Genomic DNA, 22,000 nt, shown 5'->3' with positions numbered 1-22,000 from the left:
CTTCAATACTCTACTTGAGCCCTGATTCACAACTGGAAAATAGGCTTTTTAGAACCCCCGCGGGTAGTCTTTCGACCCCTCCTCAACATCAGTCAAATGGTGGTGACGTCTGATCTTCCACCGGTGCCACGTAGCACCTTCCTAGACAATGTGCTGGACGGTAAGTACAGATGTGGCCGATGTACCCCGTGTAACTTTACGAACAATGCACAATGTTCAATCACATATCATGGCCAAGGCCATTAAGATTAAGGGTAACATTACGTGTTCCACCAAAAATTTGAAACAGGGATAGCAGAACACCATAGTAATATCAGGACTCTTGATCAGAGAAACACTGCGGCTGTGGATTTCATGGAGTGCTCTCTGCAATACATTGGTATCGAACATGTCAAAACTCTTGGGGGGGGGGGATTGTGATAATCTATTACTATGAAGAGAATTGTATTGGATTCACTATGTCGGCCATGTCTCCTAAAGGTCTGAACCAAGAGTTATGTATTAGACCATTACTTACATGAATATGTCACGTTGATTTGTTCTGGCATATTGGTCTCAACTTGGTCATTTTGTACATACATTTTCTTGTAACTACTGATATTAAATTATTAGAGGTACACAAGTTGTTTTTGAAATAGGTCACTAATTATATCTATGGCCACTGCTCGTTCCACGTGGAATGGTTAAATGCGCTGGTAACAGTTTCCAACGTAATCTCATTACTGTTGCCTAGGTTTGAACTTGGACCCTTTTGTATGTATATAATACTTTATGTACAGTACCCGTGTGATTAATTATGATGGACTATGCGCAAAAGTGAAATTAAAATGGTTTCCACACCAACCATGCATCATGTGCGTAACGGTCATGTGAGGTGAAATGTGTATATTTTTGGATGTGAGCACTCAGTCTGTTTGACCTGACGAAGATCAGCTTCGGATCGAAACAGTCCAAGCGGTGAATTGGGAGCAGAAACAGCGTGCGGGCCTTCAGGTTTTTTACAGGACGATTATTTTATCATCACTCATCTTGAAAAAATGTATACTATAAACGTGGAAGTCAATCAATCAATCTGCCATCTTAGACACAATGGAAAAAAATAAACATTTATTATTGAAATAGCATGGGTGACCAAGAAAAACTAATTGGTACAATTTAAGGCCATTTGGCAAACAATAATGCAGGTACTAGGGATGGGGGTATGAGCATGCGGATCTCGATAGAAAAGATGGCGCCATTGTTTGTGTGCGCCTGTAAGTTGATGATCGTATGTATAAGTTCGTAAAAAAAAAAAAGTTTTTAACAAGGGAAAATAACAAAAAAATGAAAACTATCATTCAGTCCGTCACCATCAGTGGGAGGTAAAGCAGGAAGAAAACGGCATCAGAAGTGGTGTGAAATGAAAACGGATTCTAAAAGGAGTAACAGCACTGTAACCCGACAACTATTCAACAGAGACATCTGAACAGATTTCTAACATTAATGAGTTCTTAAATTAGCCTGCTCTCGGGATGTGAGATTTGGTGTCATGTTTTCTCTGAAGTTATTTGTTAAGAAAAGAGTGCAAGGCATCTTGGGAAAGATCAGCTCTGACTGTCTTTCTTGTAAGAGATCACAGGAGATTCCTCCAGAGCTTTTATTTGCAAACCAGCGTAAACATCAATACAGGTGCAATGAGTGTGAATGGTTTACCATGGAGATGTTTGAATAGGCAAGGATGACAGTGGATGCAACTTTTAGCTTCACTTTCAAGGATTAGACCACTTTTTACTACACATCTGGCTAAAAGATTACTGTAGCTCTGTTGGCATAACTTTTATAGATAACGTTGACACCGTTTGGAAACAGAAGATACTCTACAGGAGTGACGGAGTCCATCCAAATCATCTTGGTGCTTGGACCCTGTCCTCCCATTTCAAGGCTGCGTTGAGACAATGATTTATCAGTGACCCAAGCCCTGCTTAAATAATCCCTACCATTGTGTTGCTGAGATGTCGTAGTGCTGCTGCAAATGTACAGTTTCCCAAGAGAGTTATCAGTCATAATGTAAGTAACCTAATTTATGTTCCTCTAACTCCCCTGAATGCCTCCGTCAATCGGACAGCAATTGTCAGCAGTAATCATGCGCTTATGAAAACGGAGTTATACTGTTAGCACTGATAGGGTTTGCTCTAGTAGGAAGCCCACTGTGAGTAGTTCACCTGCACTATCAGCGCAAATATAAATATCACTGTCATGTCTACCTCTGATAAACCTCCCAGCAAAGCAATAAAAACAATAACGCAACACAGAAAAGTGTTGAATAGCCCACATTACCATACTGTATGTAGCCAAAGAAACAAGGTTGATGATATCAATATCTTGCTAGTAATAGATAGCCAGTATATTAATGTTATCTCTGAAACTCACTTAGCTAATTCCTTTGATGATACAGTGGTAGCAATACGTGGCTATAAAATATACATTAGAGGCAGGAATACCAAATGGGGGAAGTGTTGCTGTTTATATTTAGAGTCATATTCCTTTAAAAAACTTAGAGAGAATCTAATTTCAAATGCTGTTGAAGTAATATGGCTACAGGTTCACTTGCCTCACCTAATGCCTATTCTTGTGGGAAGTTGCCATAGATCACAAAGTACTAACAGTCAGAACCTGGATAATATGTGTGATATCAACAGAGATATCTTTTTTGGGTGACCTAAATACTGACTTTCATCAAGCTGTCCACTCAAAAAAAAGCGTCAAACGGTAACCAGTGCCTGCAACCTGGTTCAGGCTGTCAGTCAACCTACCAGGGTATTTACAGAAATCTGCTCTAAACTGGATGTAGTGATCATAGTAGCCCTATCTAAGAACACCAACATGTGGGCATAATATATAGTGTTTAAGAGATCATACAAGAGGTTTTGTACTGATCTTATGTTGAAGATGTAAATAGTATTCACTGGTCAGTGTCTTTTAATGAGGACCAACCAGACACTGAACTTTAATCATTTATGAAATTGTTTATTCCAGTTACTAATAAGCATGCACCCATTAAGAAATGACTGTAAAAACTGCTAAATACCCATAAATTGATGAGGAATTTAAAAATTGTATGGTTGACAGGGAAGAGACATAAGCAATTGCCAAATTGGCAAACGTACTGTAAATTGAGAAATCGTGTGAGTAAAATGAACAAACTGTACCATGAAATAAAGATAAAAAGGATGATAGTAAAAAGCTTTGGAGCACCTTAAATACAATTTTGGGCAAAAAGGCGAACCATTCATTGAATCAGATGGCCCAATCATCACAAAAACCCACTGATATTGCCAACTACTTCAATGATTTTTTTCACTGGCAAGATCAGCAAAATTAGGCATGTCATGCCAACAAACTCTAATCCCACACATCCATGCATAACTGACCAATCAATGTATGAAAGACTTTTAGAGAATGGCGTTGGAGGGGATGGCTGCCGTTTTACAGGCCATTAACCAACTGTGCTATTTTGTTTGTTTTTTCACATTGTTTGAAACTTTCGTACATAATGTTGCTGCTACCATCTCTTATGACCAAAACGAGCTTCAGATAAGAACAGCGATTACACAAACTGGACAAAGATTTTTTCTTTAATGAATCCGAAGTGAAGGATACACTGTTTCTCCGAGACCAGGCCCAAATCCCAGTAATTTGCGTGAAGAAAAGACGGAGGTACAAGGGGCGGTAATCGGGGTGCCTTATGAGAATTTGTTGGGTGAGTGGATAACCCACCTCTACCATCTGTTCTATTGGCCAACGTGCAATCACTGGAGAATAAATTGGATGAGCTCCGTTCGAGACTATCCTACCAACGGGACATTAAAAATTGCAATATCTCATGTTTCACAGAGTCGAGGCTGAACGACAACAGGGATAATATACAGTTGGCTGGGTTTTCTGTGCATCGACAGGACAGAACAACTACGTCCGGTAAGACGAGGGTTGGTGGTGTGTTTACTTGTCAATAACAGCTAGTGCACTATGTTTAATATTATGGAAGTCTCGAGGTATTGCCCGCCTGAGGTAGGGAACCTCATGATAAGCTGTACTATCTACCAAGAGAGTTTTCATCAATATTTTTCGTAGCTGTCTATTTACCACCACAAACTGATGCTGGTACTAAGACCGCACTCAAAGAGCTGTATAAGGCCATAAGCAAACAAGAAAATGCTCATTCAGAAGTGGCACTCCTAGTGGCTGGGGACTTAAATGCAGGCAAACTTAAATCCGTTTTACCTCATTTGTAGAGGGAAAAAAACTAGAGGGGAAAAAAAGACCACCTTTACTCCACACACACAGGCGCATACAAAACTCTCCCACACCCTTCATTTGTAAAATCTGACCATAATTCTATCCTCCTGACTCCTGCTTACAAACAAAAACTAAAGTAGGAAGTACCAGTGACTTGCTCAATACAAAAGTGGATGCCACACTACAGGACTGTTTTGCTAGCACAGACTGGAATAAGTTATTGGATTCATCCAATAATATTGAGGAGTATACCACCTCAGTCAACAGCTTCATCAATAAGTGTATCGATGACATCATTCCCACAGTGACCGTACATACAGTTGAAGTCGGAAGTTTACATATACCTTAGCCAAATACATTTAAACTCAGTTTTTCACAATTTCAGACATTTAATCCTAGTAAAATGTCCCTGTCTTAGGTCAGCAACACTTTATTTTAAGAATGTGAAATGTCAGAAAAATAGTACAGAGAATTATTTCTTTCTTTCATCACATTCCCAGTGGGTCAGAAGTTTACATACACTCAATCAGTTGCATTGCCTTTAAATTGTTTAACTTAGGTCAAACGTTTCGGGTAGCCATCCACAAGATTCCCACAATAAGTTGGATGAATTTTGGCCCATTCCTCCTGACAGAGCTGGTGCAACAGTCGGGTTTGTAGGCTTTCTTGCTCGCACACGCTTTTTCAGTTCTGTCCACAAAAATTCTATAGGATCGAGGTCAGGGCTTTGTGATGGCCACTCCAATAGCTTAACTTTGATAATCTTCAGCCATTTTGCCACAACTTTGCTAGTATAATTGGGGTCATTGTCCATTTGGAAGACCCATTCGCGACCAAGTTTTAACTTCCTGACTGATGTCTTGAGATGTTGCTTCAATATATCCACATAATTTCCCTTCCTCGTGATGCCATCTATTTTGTGAAGGGCACCAGTCCCTCCTGCAGCAAAGCAACCCCACAACATGATGCTTCCACCCCCGTGCGTCACCGTTGGGATGGTGTTCTTCGGCTTGCAAGCATCCCCCTTTTTCCGCCAAACATAACAATGGTCATTATGGCCAAAATGTTATTATTTTTCTTTCATCAGACCAGAGGACATTTCTCCAAAAAGTGTGATCTTTGTTCCCATGTGCAGTTGCAAACTGTATTCTGGCTTTTTTTAATGGCGGTTTTGGAGATCAGGCTTCTTCCTTGCTGAGCGGAATTTCAGGTTGTCGATATATACAGTGCCTTGCGAAAGTATTCGGCCCCCTTGAACTTTGCGACCTTTTGCCACATTTCAGGCTTCAAACAAAGATATAAAACTTTTTTTTTTGTGTAGAATCAACAACAAGTGGGACACAATCATGAAGTGGAACAACATTTATTTGATATTTCAAACTTTTGTAACAAATCAAAAACTGAAAAATTGGGTGTGCAAAATTATTCAGCCCCCTTAAGTTAATACTTTGTAGCGCCACCTTTTGCTGCGATTACAGCTGTAAGTCGCTTGGGGTATGTCGCTATCAGTTTTGCACATCGAGAGACTGAAATTGTTTCCCATTCCTCCTTGCAAAACAGCTCGAGCTCAGTGAGGTTGGATGGAGAGCATTTGTGAACAGCAGTTTTCAGTTCTTTCCACAGATTCTCGATTGGATTCAGGTCTGGACTTTGACTTGGCCATTCTAACACCTGGATATGTTTATTTTTGAACCATTCCATTGTAGATTTTGCTTTATGTTTTGGATCATTGTCTTGTTGGAAGACAAATCTCCGTCCCAGTCTCAGGTCTTTTGCAGACTCCATCAGGTCTTCTTCCAGAATGGTCCTGTATTTGGCTCCATCCATCTTCTCATCAATTTTAACCATCTTCCCTGTCCCTGCTGAAGAAAAGCAGGCCCAAACCATGATGCTACCACCACCATGTTTGACAGTGGGGATGGTGTGTTCAGCTGTGTTGCTTTTACGCCAAACATAACATTTTGCATTGTTGCCAAAAAGTTCAATTTTGGTTTCATCTGACCAGAGCACCTTCTTCCACATGTTTGGTGTGTCTCCCAGGTGGCTTGTGGCAAACTTTAAACAACACTTTTTATGGATATCTTTAAGAAATGGCTTTCTTCTTGCCACTCTTCCATAAAGGCCAGATTTGTGCAATATACGACTGATTGTTGTCCTATGGACAGTCTCCCACCTCAGCTGTAGATCTGCTGCAGTTCATCCAGAGTGATCATGGGCCTCTTGGCTGCATCTCTGATCAGTCTTCTCCTTGTATGAGCTGAAAGTTTAGAGGGACGGCCAGGTCTTGGTAGATTTGCAGTGGTCTGATACTCCTTCCATTTCAATATTATCGCTTGCACAGTGCTCCTTGGGATGTTTAAAGCTTGGGAAATCTTTTTGTATCCAAATCCGGCTTTAAACTTCTTCACAACAGTATCTCGGACCTGCCTGGTGTGTTCCTTGTTCTTCATGATGCTCTCTGCGCTTTTAACGGACCTCTGAGACTATCACAGTGCAGGTGCATTTATACGGAGACTTGATTACACACAGGTGGATTGTATTCATCATCATTAGTCATTTAGGTCAACATTGGATCATTCAGAGATCCTCACTGAACTTCTGGAGAGAGTTTGCTGCACTGAAAGTAAAAGGGGCTGAATAATTTTGCACGCCCAATTTTTCAGTTTTTGATTTGTTAAAAAAGTTTGAAATATCCAATAAATGTTGTTCCACTTCATGATTGTGTCCCACTTGTTGTTGATTCTTCACAAATAAATACAGTTTTATATCTTTATGTTTGAAGCCTGAAATGTGGCAAAAGGTCGCAAAGTTCAAGGGGGCCGAATACTTTCGCAAGGCACTGTAGGACTCGTTTTACTGTGGATATAGATACTTTTGTACCCGTTTCCTCCAGCATCTTCACAAGGTCCTTTGCTGTTGTTCTGGGATTGCTTTGCACTTTTCGCACCCAAGTACGTTCATCTCTAGGAGACAGGACACATCTCCTTCCTGAGCGGTATGATGGCTGCATGGTCCCATGGCGTTATTACTTGTGTACTATTGATTGTACAGATGAATGTGGTATCTTCAGGCATTTGGAAATTGCTCCCAAGGATGAACCAGACATATGGAGGTCTACAATTTTATTTCTGAGGTCTTGGCTGATTTATTTTGATCTTCCCATTACGTTAAGCAAAGAGGCACTGAGTTTGAAGGTAGGCCTTGAAATACATCCACAAGTATACCTCCAATTGACTCAAATTATGTCAATTAGCCTTTTCAGAAGCTTCTAAAGCCATTAAATAATTCTGGAATTTTCCAAGCTGTTTAAAAGGCACAGTCAACTCAGTGTATGTAAATTTCTGACCCACTGGAATTGTGATACAGTGAATTATAAGTGAAATAATCTGTCTGTAATCAATTGTTGGAAAGATGACTTGTGTCATGCACAAAGTAGACTTGCCTAACCGACTTGCCAAAACTATAGTTTGTTAACAAGACATTTGTGGAGTGGTCTAAAAACTAGTTTTAATGACTCCAACCTAAGTGTAGTGGTGTAATAATGTGCTGTATGATGTACTGTTTTTGTGTGATGCAAATGCTTTAATCTCGTTTGGATCCCATTGGCTCATGGCAAAAACTTGACCTTATTCAAACAATTTGTTTTGTTGTTGTCCGTTTTAGTCAGTTACAAAACTACATTTAAGAAAAGTACACCATGTCTAAAGGTTACTTTTAAATATTGCCTGCTCCCTAGTGTTCTCACTACTTAGAAAAAGTACTCGCTACATCTCTCAAGCCCCTTTTAATGACGGTGCTAGCAGCCACTAGTGCTAGCTAGCTACTGTAGCTGGCTACCGACCGAAACATTAAGCTAGCCAAGACCAACCACAAACAAATAGACTATACAGCTACAAGTAGTGAGTAGAATTAACAAGCAGACTGTACTTAACAGTTAAATTAAATGTCTTACCTGTGATTAAATGTTTTTTACACACATTGCTACGTGTAGCCTACTTGGACACTGCATCCCTACATTTCCCACTATCCCACACCGAATAGCCTGAAGCCACAGGGCTCTTCTCGCAGGCTCCATTTCCCTACGTGGAAGAATTACGAACCATAAATTGTGATTTTTGACCTGGCTACATGTACATTGAGCAATACAGCAGCTTTTCAGCATGTTTTGTTATTCATGTATAACAGAAAAATAAATAAAAATAGATTACGAAGTTGCCTCTCTTACAATGGGGGGGTCAATAGAAAATAATGTGGTCGAGGGGAATTCCTTATTATTACGTGAATACCAACTGGGGATCATTAGAAAATACTAAATTCTAGTCTGGTTAAGGATCACATAAAAATCTCAAGGCATTGTTCTTAGCCCCTGGCTAGCTAAACCACAGGCTAGTCTGGCCCTGGGCTGACTTAGCATGTGTTCACACAAGCATTTGTTAATCCTGGGCTAAGCTTGAGCCCCGGGCTAAGGATTCACACTTGTATTCCAAAGCCCTGGGCTTTGTACGTTAGTACAAACACAACATGCAACCAACATTATATCTATGACACGCAACCAATGTTATAAGCAATAAGACATTTATTAGCACATGATTTCCTCTTGCTTCTAGTCAATCATTTGATTTATTTAACAATATTATTATCATGGATATATCAAATTAAATGTCAATACAAAACATATAAAAAGGCAAAGAAAATTAAGCATATGCTGCCCTTCCAGCTGTAGAGTTTGTAGCTTTAGTTGGCTAAGTGAGAAGACATTAACCAGCCTGCATAGCAATCATTCCTTAGGCATAGCAACCAAATATATATATATATTTTTCCCTCAGATGGAAGGTTGAAATAGTATGAATTTACTAAATGGTGTAGAATGCATTAGAGGCATCATCACAAGAATATGTCAATTAAGTGACCGTGCAGCTTTTGTGATTGGACAGTGAGCATTCCAGGCATTGTTCTTGACCCTGTTTCACACTGCCTATTTTGGCTGGCTATTCTGGGGCTAGCCCCGAAAAGTCGATGCTAACCCTGCTCCGGAACAGGACCAGCTACAGTTGGCCTGGGCTAAGGTTGGTGCTAGCCGACTTTAGTATGTGCAAGTATAAACACTCACCCTGGCCTAAAATTTCACCTTCTGCAAACTTGAGAGAAGTACATTCAGAAACAATAGAACCAAAGCTCTAATAAGAAATTACTGCTGTGCATATTTATGGCAGAAAAATATACAACTAGGTAGCCGTTGTAGAAAGTTATTTGAGTTTCAATTTTTGTTTTAACATTTACATAGTCCATGGTTTCTCAGTTTTCACAACATTATGGAAATTGTTAGAGGTGAGATAGTGCAGAGACAGCAGTTGTGCTGAAATAGGGCTGTATCATTCTGCCAGCCTGACCCAGATAGAAACAGTGTCAGGGGATGCTCTCCATCTCAACAGCACTGTAGTGGCTTCCTGGAATTAACTGCTAATGCCTGTCTGGAGACCGGGAAAGTATACCTTTTATAAACACTTTTGGATTATTTATTTATACTCTCTCTCTCTCTCTCTCTCTCAGATTGAATGAAGTTCAGATATAAAGCCCATGGTGGATGTGGGGGCCCTTAGCAGTGTGGTGAATGATAAGTGGAGTCCTGCTGGTCAGCTGGTAGATCACAGGTGCTGCCCTTACTAAGCCATAAAAGAGATCAGACACATGTTTCATACAATAATAGCTCTTTAAAGGGACCAATCGTACTGTAGCAGAGTCGTGGACTGAATTTCACTGATAAGCCTTATGCAAGATAAGAAAGGGTCAAAAGGAGGGATAAAAAAAGGCGGGCTATACACATGTGGGAGATTTGACACAGAGACAGATGTGATGTAGTGATGTGGGCTGAAGAGGGCTCGAGGGGGATCTAACCTGAGGTGTCATTCCATGACAGAGGTACAGGATGGGGACGTTGTCGGTGTCCGGCCCCTGGTCCAGACACAGGTCACTCTTCAGAGAGTTCTTCAGCTGAGGGAGGAAATGATCACAAAGGGAGTCATAATTTGACATGTCACTCAATCGGCTAGTTCAGGGAGAGGTTAGCTGTGTGACAGAGAATCGATGAGACCTTGAAACGATTCAAATATTTCTGCCATCACAGCTCCCTATTCAATCAAACCAGAGCAGGTTTCCGGTATAACTTCAAAACAACACATGGAGGGAACTATTTTCTGTTCTTTGCAGAACAACATGACATAGAACATAAATGGAACTTGTAATCCAAACATGAAGCCTGGTGTTTGCACAATTATTTCAATATGTAGCAGTATTTATTTTACAGATACAGTCAACAGGTTTTTGTGAGGAGAGGGGAGGTACTCTGGAGCCAGGGATTGGTGGCTGGGCGGATTAAGATGTGTTTGCCTTGCTCTCCGTGAGGACAGGATTAGGTACGGATATGACATTACAAGGACACAGTCAGAGACTGTGCCTGTCAACTCCCCACTGGCACAGGATATGTCTCATTCTGTCAGCTGATCATTAAAATGCCAGGCAGCACCTGGGATACTCGTCAGGGACCGAACATGATGGAATAAAGTCTGACAGACAACATCTAACCATTTCACTCAGGTTCCATGAAATGAAAAAACTATAACGTGCAAGGTTCATGCATGAGTGAATAAAACCTGGGGCTGCTTGTCAGTGTGGGGTGTAACATGACCTTTGACCTCAAATGCAGTGCTGAACAAAGTCTGCATTCTAGATAATGAATTCTCTGACAAAAATGATTGACAAGTTCATAAAATGCACCTAGCAAATGCAGAGTAATGAGGACATTCTATTTTTGAACCCACTTACTACTTGAATACATTTTAATAAGGCTGACCTATTTTCCTCTCTGTGTCTTACTACCTTTCATAATAATATGGAAATACAGAGAAAGAAACCAACCATGAAATGAAGACCGTACTCCAATGAGACTGCTTTTTGGGTGTGTCACTGTAGATTCAGGCATATTGCACTAATGCACTGTGGCCCCACAGAAATAAAGCTGTTTGTGTTGAACATGAATTGCTAATATAAATACTGCCAGCGTGCCCTCATGGCCAGAATACAAATTCAGAAACATTTGTCTAGCATTGCTAAGAATTCCACACAGGCAGATCTCTGTGAGAGGAGGTGACATAAAACAAGCTCTGCTCACCAGCCCCACCACTGCACAACAATATGTGCATACTCAATGGTATAACCTTTGGGTGGTGGAACAGTCTTGATACACACAGGACACCTTTGAGCGTCAAAAATCCAGCAGCGTTGCAGTTCTTGACACAAGCCGGTGAACATGGCACCTACTACCATACCCCGTTCAAAGGCACTTAAATATTTTGTCTTGCCCATTCATCCTCTGAATGGCACGCATACACAATCCATCTCAAGGCTTAAAAATCTTTATTTTACCTGTCTCATCTTGTTCATCTGCACTGATTGAAGTGGATTTAACACGTGACATCAATAAGGGATCATAGCTTTCGCCTGGATTCACCTGGTCAGTCTGTGTCATGGAAAGAGCAGGTGTTCTTAATGTTTTGTATACTCAGTGTATATGCATACTATACAATGGTTTGTCTCTTACTGTATGCGTGTATAAACAATAGACTCTACTCTATGTGCATACACAATGGACAGATTCCTCTGAGTAGACTGGAAAAATAAAGCTTTAGCACTTGGGCAGGTCTGTGTACTGTATAATCTCCAGCAAGTCTTCTGTTTTCTCCCAGAGTCTGAGTTCCTGCACCTTTTCCACATCATGCCCACATTGCCCAAGCTTAAGCGTGCCAACCCTGGCAGTACACACAAAGACTGAGGCTATGGTAGGCATGTCCACGTGTTTTAGAGCCAAGCTGCCACAGAAATGCATATCTCTGTGAAATGAATGTATTCCTAACTGCAGTCATCCAAATCGTAACTCAATGGATGATTATTTGTTCAGGCATGGACCGCATGGTTTATTCTGTAGAGACTTTACTTGACATAGCATCGCAATTTTTTTGCAGAGGGCATGTTGCTTACCACTCCATATGCAATGGTGTCTGTGTACATCCTCATCTCTGGGTAGATGTTGACCAGGTACCACCGAAACGTCTTACACTGGAGCCTCTTCCTAAGGGCCTTCCTCTCAGAGATATCGCCAATGTCTATTCCTGAGTCCTACACACATAAACACAGAGATAAACAGTTTGACCTGGATTGCTGTAAAGATACAAATTCATAAAGATATCATGCATAGGAAAGATTATATGTGCCAAGCTCTTAGGTGGAAAGAGGAATCACATTCCCAGTTTCACTGATTTCAGAGAGGCCATGTGACATAACTCCTGTGAGCCTTTCATGTTCCTTGTATATAGAACCGCAGGACTCAGTGACTGACATCATTTAACATCATCTGCCATTTCCTCTGAGTCCTCACGCTGCAACAGCCACGCTCTGGCCCAGCCTTCCTTCTGCAGCAAGCTGCCGCTCCTGTCCACACTACCCAAATTATCTTAATTGCTGCCTCACTGACAAACTTAAAAGCTGAAGCAGACCTGATAGATCCAACATCAACTGCAATTGAGGAAACTTGCATCCTTCTGAGATACAATAAACGGACTAACGAGAGTCTAATAGACAAAACAGCAACAGCTGTGACTTGAAATGGAATAGGTTTCTAATACGTTTGGACATAATAAATTAATGAGGCTAATCCCGAGGCCAAATTTCCCTCCAAGCTTGTTGAGTAGAATAGCAGAACTCAGTGTATCGATATCAATTTGGAGATTTGCCTGCTGATGCTAATCTATTTGAAAGGAGTTTTTACATAATTGTGAGTATTGAGTGCAAATAGGAAAACTATAAAGCATCTAATCAACTCAGCCTTTGTTCAAAGAAACACCAGGCATCTCTGCTAATATTTATTTATAGTTGTGTGTGTGTGTATGGGCCACACACACACACACCACACACACAGTTGAAGTCAGAAGTCTACATACACCTAGGTGGCAGTCATTAAAACTTTTTTTTCCTACCACTCCACAAATGTCTTGTTAACAAACTATAGTTTTGGCAAGTCGGTTAGGACATCTACTTTGTGAATGACACAAGTAATTTTTCCAACAATTGTTTACAGACAGATTATTTCACTTATAATTCACTGTATCACAATTCCAGTGGGTCAGAAGTTTACATACAGTAAATTGACTGTGCCTATAAGTTAAACAGCTTGGAAAATTCCAGAAAATGATGTCATGGCTTTAGAAGCTTCTGATAGGCTAATTGACATCATTTGAGTCAATTGAAGTTGTACCTGTGAATGCATTTCAAGGCCTACCTTCAAACTCAGTGCCTCTTTGCCTGACATCATGGGAAAATCTAAAGAAATCAGCGAAGACCTCAGAAAAAAAAATTGTAGACGTCCACAAGTCTGGTTCATCCTTGGGTGCAATTTCCAAATGCCTGAAGCTACCACGTTCATCTGTACAAACAACAGTACGCAAGTACAAACACCATGGGACCACACAGCAGTCATACTGCTCAGGAAGGAGATACGTTCCGTCTCCTAGAGAAGAACGTATTTTGGTGCGAAAAGTGCAAATCGATCCCAGAACAGCAGCAAAGGACCTTTTGAAGATGCTGGCGGAAATGGATACAAAAGTACCTATATCCACAGTAAAACGAGTCCTATATCGACATAACCTGAAAGGACACTCTTGCAAGAAAGAAGCCACTGCTTCAAAACCGCCATAAAAAAGACAGGTTTACGGTTTGCAACTGCACATGGGGACAAATATCGTACTTTTTGGAGAAATGTCCTCTGGTCTGACGAAACAAAAATTAATACTGTTTGGCCATAATGACCATTGTTGGAGGACAAATGGGGAGGCTTGCAAGCCGAAGAACACCATCCCAACCCTGAAGCAAGGGGGTGGCAGCATCATGTTGTGGAGGTGCTTTTGCTGCAGGACGGACTGGTGCACTTCACAAAAAAGATGGCATTATGAGGATAAATGATGAGGTAAATTATGTGGATATATTGAAGCAACATCTCAAGACATCAGTCAGGAAGTTAAAGCTTGGTCACAAATGGGTCTTTCAAATGGACAATGACCCAAAGCATACTTCCAAAGTTGTGGCAAAATGGCTTAAGGACAACAAAGTCAAGGTATTGGAGTGGCCATCACAAAGCCCTGACCTCAATCCTATAGAAAATGTGTGGGCAGAACTGAAAAAGCATGTGAGAGAGCAAGGAGGCCTACAAACCTGACTCAGTTACACCAGCTCTGTCAGCAGGAATGGGTCAAAATTCAACTTATTGTGGGAAGCTTGTGGATGGCTACCCAAAACGTTTGACCCAAGTTAAACAATTTAAAGGCCATGCTACTAATTGAGTGTATGTATGTAAACTTCTGACCCACTGGGAATGTGATGAAAGAAATAAAAGGTTAAATAAATAACTACTATTATTCCGACATTTCACATTCTCAAAATAAAGTGGTGATCCTAACTGACCTAAAACAGGGAATTTTTACTAGGATTAAATGTCAGGAATTGTGAAACTGAGTTTAAATGTATTTGGCTAAGGTGTATGTTAACTTCAACTGTATATATACACACACAATGCCATATTAAATTGGGATCTACAAAAATAACTTTAGTAACAGTTCTTTTCACAATACAGGTGTAGGATCTTAATTTGAGCCAGTTTGCTACAGCAGAAAAATAATCCTGCTGCAACAGAAAATTTTAATTATGTAGATTATAATTAATGCACCTTTCTTTTAGGGGCTGACATTTTTCATAAGGGAAAATTAAGTCTGACATGTCATAGTGGAATTAACAAACGTCAGAAGCCTTTTTAAACCTCAAATACTCTACAAGTTTCAAATGTCCTGCATTGTAGGAACGTTCTCCTGCAACAGGGTGATCAAATGAAGATCCTAAACCTCTACACTAACATATTACACTATACATCACTCTTTATTTACAAATCCCCACTAGCGAGACAATATTCCCACCCTGACCTCTTGCCCACCCTCCATTAGACATGGTTCAGTAGCCCTGGTTCAGTTAGCAGCTGACAAACTCTCACCTCCTGAGGGATGTTCCAGGCCATATACACATGGCTCTTAAACTCGTCCATCCAGACCTCCGCAACCCTCAGGGCGTTCCGTCTCACGTGAGACGTCAGGTCCTCAGTATAGGGCTTGTGGGCACGCTCTATATGGGCGATATGGGCACAGGGCAGGACTTCCACACTGCCCCCACACTGCCACACCTGGTATTACACATAAAAAGACAGAGCAAAGCTTGGTTAATTATGTTGCCGGGCAGGAAAAGACCCAGAGCAGACCTAGAGCTCCAGAGGGTGCTCCAGTAGAAAGACAGATCAGAAGCCTCTTACTCTGAGGCTGACAGGGCTACATGAGCTCCACCTCTCCACTTGATCCAAAAAGCCTGTCAAATGCATCCAGGAAGAGGAGAACCTGGAGACTCCTTCATCCAGATAGTACTGTGAGGTGTTGAGTGTGCCAGAAGCCTCATCAAAAAGGAGCACCATGTCTTCACTGACATCTGACATGCTGTGTCTGACTTAGTGGTCTAACAGTTTTAATTGCTGATATGTGATGACATTTGGAGTCCCAGTGCCTTATGCTTAACGTCATGATTAATGGCTGCTAGGAGTGCGAGAGAGACAGCAAGAGCGAGAGAGAGGGGAAGAGGAAGCGAGAGAGAGAGAGAGAGAGTGTTTGCGAATGAGAAAAAGGGAGAGGGAGAATTCAGTATGTCAGTAACAACATTCCTACAATATGGCCATATCTCCTGTTCTTTCTTAGACGTAGTGTAATGCTGTGATTCACTATGTTGTGATAAAACTTTCTGCTCTTTGTCCCCTGTGGCTCTGTGCTTTGCCTGTTTATCTCTGGCCCTGAAGAGCTCATAGCCTCTCGTCTCCTCTCGACTCCCTCCACAGCACAGCACTAACTGACATCTAACCGGGCTAACATTCCATCCTGAGAATTCCTGCACACCGACGTTCATTCCACATCTCCTCTTATCAGGTCCTATGTGCAAACATGTACTTCAAAGCTCTGATGTTGTTCCAAAGTTCTGATAGATTTTCTGGAAAAGGTAATGCTCATTCCGTAATGTTATCATTTCCTACATTGCTGCCCACAGCACTGCATGAACTGGCATGGAGAGTAGATCGGCTCCCGCTGTCTGCAAGGAGTTTACCTTCCTATGTCTACTTATAGCACTCAGGGACAGCCACAGAAATCTCTAAGTCGTCTATCAGGGGATACGAAACAGGACACACAGAGAAACAAGTGCACACAGAACAACACACAGTTACAGACCACAACAGTCAGACTACAGTGTTATAGGAGTGATACAGCTCAATGACGCAAGTCATGTAATTGATGATGTCTGTGACTGCTGTGCTGTGATCTATTTCCAAGGACGAGGCACTCTGTCACTTTCTCTCACAGAGGCGTTCAGTCTTGCTTTCCAGAGTCACCTCCTCGCCTCTGTTTGCTGTGCTCATTTCTCCATGGCAAACTAACCAACTGGCAATGTCAACACCCACAGTCCCATTGCCCCATCTGGAGATTCTACTAAACAAAGTGAAGGTGCAAAACAGGCATCTGTGAAAAAGTCACGTACATGTATGTCGATCTTTTCCCCTGACCTGAGTGAACTGGTGTTAATAAAATACAGACAGAAATCTTCATCACTCTTTGATTGGAGAGGTGCAGTAAAGTTCCTCAAAAACTGCTCTCATCATCATCATCATCCTCTGATCTCTCAGCCCTTACGGCATTGTGCAGAGTATGGACACGCCAGATACAGAGAGATGACCTCAGACAGACAGATTACAGACACATGACCTCAGGTGAACCTTCAGGAAAACCATTTCACAACCCACTCATTCTCTCTCCTACATGTCGTCAAGATTGCATTTCATGATACAGGAGCTGTGTATACACAGAGGGTGTGTTATGACAGTTTTCCAGCCATTGGCTTATTGCGTCAACATTGTGAATAGGATGTTGAACGGAGCAGTTCACAACATACAGCGTGTAAGTGCCTTTGGAATCTATGGAATATTTCCTGCCTACAATAACTAATATAGTGAAACAGTCTCAAAGCCTATGGGAACTTAACTTTTTGTTTTTACCTGATGCTCAGTAAATGACTTGTGTGTGACACATAGGCTACATTAATATTCATTATGTGCAGTATGTGTTGATTTTCCTAAATGTGCAGGTGTTATTAAAGAATATGTATGCAAAGCCATACATTCTCAATGGGGTTGAATGGCGGGAACCCGGTTACCGGTGAATTATAATAAATAATTCATGTGAACAGCATGAAATGGAACTGTTAAATTATATGCAATGTCTAAACCTGGTTTCTCTACGGCCTCTGCATGGTAAATCAACACTCAGGGTGTGGACAGACAGCGCGTCTCACAATGCGTGTAGACCTGCTATCATTTCATCATAACTTTTTTTCTCATGACAGGAAGGCCTACAGTTGCTGCTGCATAGTCTATGCTACAGCAATATAGAGACTGAATGCGTGTCTAATTTACACATCTCCACCAGGCTTCAAATCGCATCCAAAATATAGTAGCTAATTCTGTTAGATAGATATAGATATAGATAGATATATGTATATATACACACACATATATATAATATCTACAGTGCATCAGGAAAGTATTCAGACCCTTTGACTATTTACACATTTTGTTTACGACAACCTTATTCTAAAATTGAGAAATACAGGTTTTCCTCATTAATCTACACACAATACCCCATAACGACAAAGTGAAAACAGGTTTTACATTTTTTTTGCAAAGTAATAATAAAAAGAACAATACCTAATTTACATAAGTATTCAGACCCTTTGCTATTAGACTTGAAATTGACCTGCATGCTGTTTCCATTGATCATCCTTGAGATGCTTCTACAACTTGATTGGAGTCCACTGTAGTAAATTAAATTGATTGGACATGATTTGGAAAGGCACACTGTCTGTATAAGGTCCCCCAGTTGAAAAGCCAAGGCATGAGGTCGAAGGAATTGTCCGTAAAGCTCCGAGACAGGATTGTGTCGAGGCACAGATCTGGGAAGGGCACCAAAAAAATTTCTGCAGCATTGAAGGTCCCCAAGAACACAGTGGCCTCCATCCTTTTTAAATTGAAGAAGTTTGGAACCCCTAAGAGTCTTTCTAGACCTGGCCACATGGCCAAACTGAGCAATTGGGGGAGAAGGGCCTTGGTCAGGGAGGGGACCAAGAACCCAATGGTCACGCTGACAGAGCTCCAGAATATCTCTGTGGAGTTGGGAGAACCTTCAAGAAGGACAACCATCTCCGCAGCACTCCACCAATCAGGTCTTTATGGAAGAATGGCCAGACGGAAGCCACATGACAGCCCGCTTGGAGTTTGCGAAAAGGGACCTAAAGAATCTCAGACCATGAGAAACAAGATTCCCTGGTCTGATGAAACCAAGATTGAACTCTTTGGCCTGAATACGAAGTGTCACATCTGGAGGAAACTTGGCACCATCCCTACGGTGAAGCATGGTGGTGGTAGCATTATGCTGTGGGGATGTTTTTCAGCAGCAGGGACTGGGAGACTAGTCGGGATCAAGGGAAAGATGAATGGAGTCAAAGTACAGAGAGATCCTTGATGAAAACCTGCTCCAGAGCGAAGGTTCAGCTTCCAACAGGACAACAACCCTAAGCACACAGCCAAGACAACACAGGAGTGGCTTCAGGACAAGTCTCTGAATGTCCTTGAGTGGCCCAGCCAGAGCCCGGACTTGAACATCTCTGAAGAGACCTGAAAATAGCTGTGCAGTGACGCTCCCCATCCAACCTGACAGAGCTTGAAAGGATCTGCAGAGAATAATAGGAGAAACTCCCCAAATACAGATGTGCCAAGCTTGAAGCGTCATACCCAAGAAGACTCGAGGCTGTAATCCCTGCCTAGGTGCGTAAAGGGTCTGAATACTTATGGAAATGTGATATTTCAGTTTTATATATTTTTTTAAATTAGCAAACATTTCTAAAAATCTTTTTTTGCATTATGGAGTACTGTGTGTAGATTGATGAGGATAAAAAAAAAAAAGCCTACATCTTCGGGTAATACATTCAATGCAGTATTAGCCTTATATTTAGCTAATTAATGATGGGTTATGCATAATAAGCTTCTAAATTATAGCGTCCGTCTCTTGCGCGATACACACGTACCTGTGCTCGCTGGTCTCTCCTTAAAAAATGCTCCTTTGCTCTTGGAGTTCCATGCAGGAAAATCTAGACTAGTAGTAAAATGGTTTGCTGGATTAGCTTTTCTTATACCAATAGACTATTCAAAGAGGGATAGAAGCTTGTTTGCTGAATGTTAAATATCGCAGCCAGAAGAGTGAACGCGATATGGCGGTAGGTTATAGCAGTTATTTATTCAGACTCATAATCATTCAATCTTCATGAAGAGAAGTGAAAGCCTTCTGCATCTAATTCTGTCAATAGAATGATGAAGGACAACGAAACTTATTTCATGTAACTGTTAAAAATGAGGAAGGAATGAAGCAAAAATAGGAGAGAAAGAGGAGGTAGACTAATAACATTAAGGGAAAATATTATGCAAGGTATATACAGTGGGGCAAAAAAGTATTTAGGTCGGCCACCAATTGTGCAAGTTCTCCCGCTTAAAAAGATGAGGCCTGTAATTTTCAGCATAGGTACACTTCAACTATGACAGACAAAATGAGAAGAAAAAAAATCCAGAAAATCACATTGTAGGATTTTTAAATGACTAGTGTAAATGACTAGTGTAGCTGGAAACAGCAGATTATTTATGGAATATCTACATAGACATACATAGGACCATTATCAGCAACCATCACTCCCAGGTTCCAATGGCACGTTGTGTTAGCTTATCCAAGTTTATCATTTTAAAAGGCTAATTGATCATTAGAAAACCCTTTTGCAATTATGTTAGCACAGCTGAAAACTGTTGTTCTAATTAAAGAAGCAATAAAACTGTCCTTCCTTAGACGAGTTGAGTATTTTCTTCTGAAACTTGTCAGTCTATTCTTGTTCTGAGAAATGATGGCTATTCCATGCGAGAAATTGCCAAGAAATTGAACGGCACAATCATTTGGGCTTTTTTGGGCTTTTTTGGGCATGGGCTCATTAAATGTCTTTAATGTAGGGCTCATAAAATTGATTTAATGGCTCAGGCTTGAATTCTTCAATCAAAGCTCTAATCAAATCCAGACATAGGCCAATTTATATACTTTATAATGCTTTTGAATGACCCTCCCGGTTTTGGCGGGAAATTCCAGGTTACTCGGGTGAAAAGTGATTTATGCTCAGAATGGAACATTTGTAAAATACCGGGAAAATATTAAACCCTAATTCTCACCATCTAGCACAACAAAGTACATTTCTGCTTTGTGTTTAATTACCAAATTAAATTTGAGGGATTATCTTTCAGAAAAATAATTTAGATTTGGCCGCCGTCTACAGTTGGGTTTTTCATCAGAAAGGACAGGAACATGTCGTGCCCTCTAGCTCCTCTATTTCCATTCCCTAGCAACACATTCTGCAAGCTAAAGCAGCACACAGGGGACGATTACGTTAAGACTCTGACACATACATTAAATAAATGAACACCATTCATTGTAAATGCCATTCATATGACATTTCATGATCCTTGTATATTTTCTTCCAGTGACAGAATGTGAACATGGTGCAGCTGTCATCCTGATACACCCAGGACATCCCCCTACAGATTAAGCCCAAGCCTAGACCAGAGAGGTCACCTGCGCTGTGCAGCAGTGTTGGCCTTGTGTGTGAGTATCTCTGTGTATGTCCCTTAGCGCTGTTCTGCTGTCAGTCCGAGTGTGTGCAGGCAGGTGGTCTGCAGGCAGGACCAATATGCTGCACGAGGCCGGCCCTGATGGAACTCAGTGCGCTTGCTGATCTGGGATCAGTTCCAGGGAATCTATGGGCTCCAGTCCTGCAGCTCTCAATTCACTGCATCTCCTTCTGTCAGACCAATGCCTCCCATCAGTCCACACATCCAGGACACAGACAAGGGCTGCAGGCTACGCCACATTAACCCTCCATCCAAGGACCAGGGGTCACTTCCTATAGGACTCAGTCCAGATACAGACCCCAGCCATTAAAACAGCACGGGGTTCAAGCAGCAGGTAGTTACCTGAAATGATTCATCAACTGTTTGTACATTGCAGTATGCAGGACACTGATGTATTATGTAGGTGATAAAAATCACCAACATTTTCAGCAGAAAGCAATCAGCGGGCCATTATCAAGCCCCAAATCTTAAAAGCATGTCATTTTTTGGAGGAAAATGACTTATGGGACTAATCTCCCTCCTCTTTCCTAAAAAGTGACTGATGATTACATCTGTCATTACAGAGGATGGATATTTCCCCACTTTGGCATCAACTCTCTCTCGCTCTCTCTCTCTACTGTCATCTAAAAGGTACAGCTGGAGGAAGACTGTTTGTCCGGTCTCTGGGTGTTATTGTTGGAGTTGATTGCGGTTTTAGTGGCGGTATGTGTACAGTGAGTATAGCAGGGTTATTATTAGACCTCCCTGGGGAAGTCGTGCCTCCTCTGGCCCATCTGCTCATTGTACTGCTGAGATCACACAGAGTCTGCCTCGGAGAGAGAGCTGAGGCAG

General features: G+C 41.3%; 1 protein-coding gene across 1 annotated transcript in view; it reads right to left on the bottom strand.

The window, feature by feature from the left end:
• LOC110526373 (polypeptide N-acetylgalactosaminyltransferase 18) overlaps positions 1–22,000 on the bottom strand; it is an 86,963-nt gene that overhangs the window by 6,200 nt on the left and 58,763 nt on the right. The window contains exons 7-9 of the mRNA XM_021607289.2: positions 15,365–15,550; positions 12,310–12,447; positions 10,171–10,266 (exon numbers count right to left, since the gene is read on the bottom strand). Of these exons, the coding sequence (XP_021462964.1) occupies positions 10,171–10,266; positions 12,310–12,447; positions 15,365–15,550 (420 nt within the window). The remainder of the gene's footprint in view (positions 1–10,170; positions 10,267–12,309; positions 12,448–15,364; positions 15,551–22,000) is intronic.

Source organism: Oncorhynchus mykiss, chromosome 6 (assembly GCF_013265735.2).
Source record: "Oncorhynchus mykiss isolate Arlee chromosome 6, USDA_OmykA_1.1, whole genome shotgun sequence".
NCBI lineage: Eukaryota > Metazoa > Chordata > Actinopteri > Salmoniformes > Salmonidae > Oncorhynchus > Oncorhynchus mykiss.
This window is presented reverse-complemented; position numbering and strand designations above follow the sequence as displayed.